General features: G+C 33.3%; 1 protein-coding gene across 1 annotated transcript; it reads left to right on the top strand.

Moving 5' to 3' along the window:
- Positions 1–340: 340 nt before the first annotated feature.
- LOC134239878 (protein GVQW3-like) lies at positions 341–1,426 on the top strand. The gene is made up of 2 exons (XM_062722003.1): positions 341–793; positions 1,304–1,426. Exons 1-2 carry the CDS (start codon positions 341–343, stop codon positions 1,424–1,426), a joined length of 576 nt encoding a protein of 191 aa, XP_062577987.1.
- The last annotated feature ends 1,266 nt before the right edge of the window (positions 1,427–2,692 follow it).

A 2,692-nucleotide genomic window follows, 5' to 3' on the forward strand; every position in this document is an offset into this window, starting at 1 on the left:
GTCCGTAAAGTTCATGGACAAGCTAATATTTAAATAAATGTTGTGTCATACATATTTATTATTAGCATATTTATTATCCTTTACTATATGTTAATAAAAAAATGTATATAAAAAAAAAAAATTAATTTTAAATATATATTAACAGTTATGACCTCATTATAAGACTTCGAATGGTGACTGTGTGAGCACCGCATAATTTTTATTAAAAAATTTTTAATCACTTTAAATATTTCATTTGCATTTTATAAAATTCCGCGAAAATATGGATGAATTTAGCATTATGACGTTAACTAGAGTTTTTGCGTCAAATCTACAAAATTTGAATGTGAAAAGTTACGAAATGGCGGAAAAATCGAGATTCGAATCAGGATCGTCTATCTGCGAAAAAGGGACGTTTCCAGAAAGGGTGGAGCAAAGAGCCGTGCTTAAATTTTGTGTCGATATCGGGAAAACGCCAACAGAGACCCATAAATTCCTTAAACAGTCTGGAAAACATTGTAAAGTGAGCCGTTCTTTAGTGTTCAAGTGGCATAAAAGATTTTCGGATGGAAGGGACAGCTTACATGATGACACACGTGAAGGAAGACCATCTTTCCGAGATTGTAATGCAGTAAAAGAGGAAGTTCGTGACGTGATTGACAGTGATCGGCGACTTACGGTTCGGGAAATTGCAGGAAAGTGTGGGATTTCAAAGACTACGGTACATGAAATTTTATCTGGTGATCTGAATATGAGTCGTGTTTGTGCTCGATGGGTGCCGAGAATTCTGACAACTGAAAATTTGGCGAGGAGAGTAGAATTGTCAAGACTTTTTATAAAAAAAAAATTAACTTAGGCGGCACAAGTTTTTTGGACAGAATTATTACAACCGACGAGAGCTGTTTCCACTACTATGACCCTGAAACAAAGCAACAGTCCAGTCAATGGAAAAATACGAACTCTCCTCCGCCGAAAAAAGCCAAAGTTACAAAATCCCTTCGAAAGAATATGTTCATTCTTTGATGGATCGGAGGGGGATGATTCTAACACACGCTGTACCACATCGCCAGACTGTAAATTCTGATTACTATTGTAAGGTAATTAAACTAAATCATTAATTTCAAAACAAAATACATGATACATAATAATCAATACTAGGGTGTTTCTTTTTATTTAAATCGATATCAACATTTTATATTTTTTTTTAAATATTTAGTATATTTCATTTTTAAGATTTTCATTCTCTTTATATCATTTCACTTTCTAGAAATAATGCTATTTGAATTGCTGGTACGGAATTGTTAGTTATTTGTTGTCTTGTTAGGTCCTGCGGAGAGATTTGGTACACGCACTTAGAAAGAAACGCCCATATCTAGCAGCCAACCTAGATCAAGTGATACTTCACCAAGATAATGCTCCAGCACATATCTCTCGACAACTCAATTAGAGATCTATTTACTTGGTTTTGAGTGCTTCCGCACCCTCCCCACACCCGGATTTAGCCCCTATGGACTTTGCCGTATTTCCGTACATTAAGTCGTTTTTACGCGGACAGAGGTTTGAGGATTTGCAGGAGCTGAGACAGGAAGTGCTTAATATTATTTCCCGTATGAAACCAGAACAGTTTGTGAATATTTTTGATGACTGGTTAAAGCGACATAAGAGATGTGTTGAGTTAAATGGTGACTACGTTGAGAAAAATTAAATGTGTTTCGCTTTTGACGTTGGGTAACGTCATGCATGGATTTTAATTTTAGTGTTCCGCGTATAAGAGTGTATATTTTTTGTATCTGATTAAAATATACTTATTTATGCGTTATATGTGATGAAAACTTGCATATCAATGAAATGAAACATGAATTAAATGAAAATAATAGTTTCAGATATTTCATCATTGTTTGTCAGTTATTATCAAGGTTGTCCACGAACTTTACGGACAACCCTCGTATGATATAAAAAATTACTTGCATGGTAAGAGAAATAAAAGACACGAGAAAATATTTTTGCGTCTATGAACAGAATGCTTCAGAGCATGTGCACGTGACAGACTGATTCGCGCATGTGCAGAACGGAGGAAAATTTGCATTTAAGTCAGAGGAGGGCTACTTTAAAGAATAATGAACACTGCAACCTAATTTTGTTTGTTTAATGAAAGTAATTCAATTTGTTCGCGAACTTTGCTTCAAGCTGTGAAAATTCACCCTCCAATGAACACAGCACACATTACGAGTAGTGTGTATATATAAATCCCTCACGCATGACAAACATGTTTCCTAATCCGTTAAAAGTATAAAAAGGCAATTTTCTTCTATTTATCTTATAAGAGAAGTAAATGAAAAAAAGTTAAAGCCATCACGTTTATCAAAAACTATGATTGTTAGATTACTTCTTTGTCTATTCTTATATCCAAATATTTGAATCATATATGTAGCGATAGGTATGTTATATGAGGTACATGTATGTAAACTTTAAATCAACTTAATTGTTTAAAACATGATAAAGTTTTCAAAGCTAACATATGATTTTAAGACCTTTGTCCTTAAAAAGGAACACCTATGAAGAATGTAAAATGTGTATAAAATTAAATTCAAATATATCTAAACTGCAACTGAAATAATGATCTTTATGCAATTTTTGTACATTTATAACGTGAAATATGTCTGCTAAAGAATCTGTGACAACAATAAGTACCATATTATTCTGCATATAACGA

The sequence above is a fragment of the Saccostrea cucullata genome, unplaced genomic scaffold (assembly GCF_032062105.1).
Source record: "Saccostrea cucullata isolate Sc308-1 unplaced genomic scaffold, CSIRO_AGI_Scuc_v1 ctg17533, whole genome shotgun sequence".
Classification (NCBI taxonomy): Eukaryota; Metazoa; Mollusca; class Bivalvia; order Ostreida; family Ostreidae; genus Saccostrea; species Saccostrea cuccullata.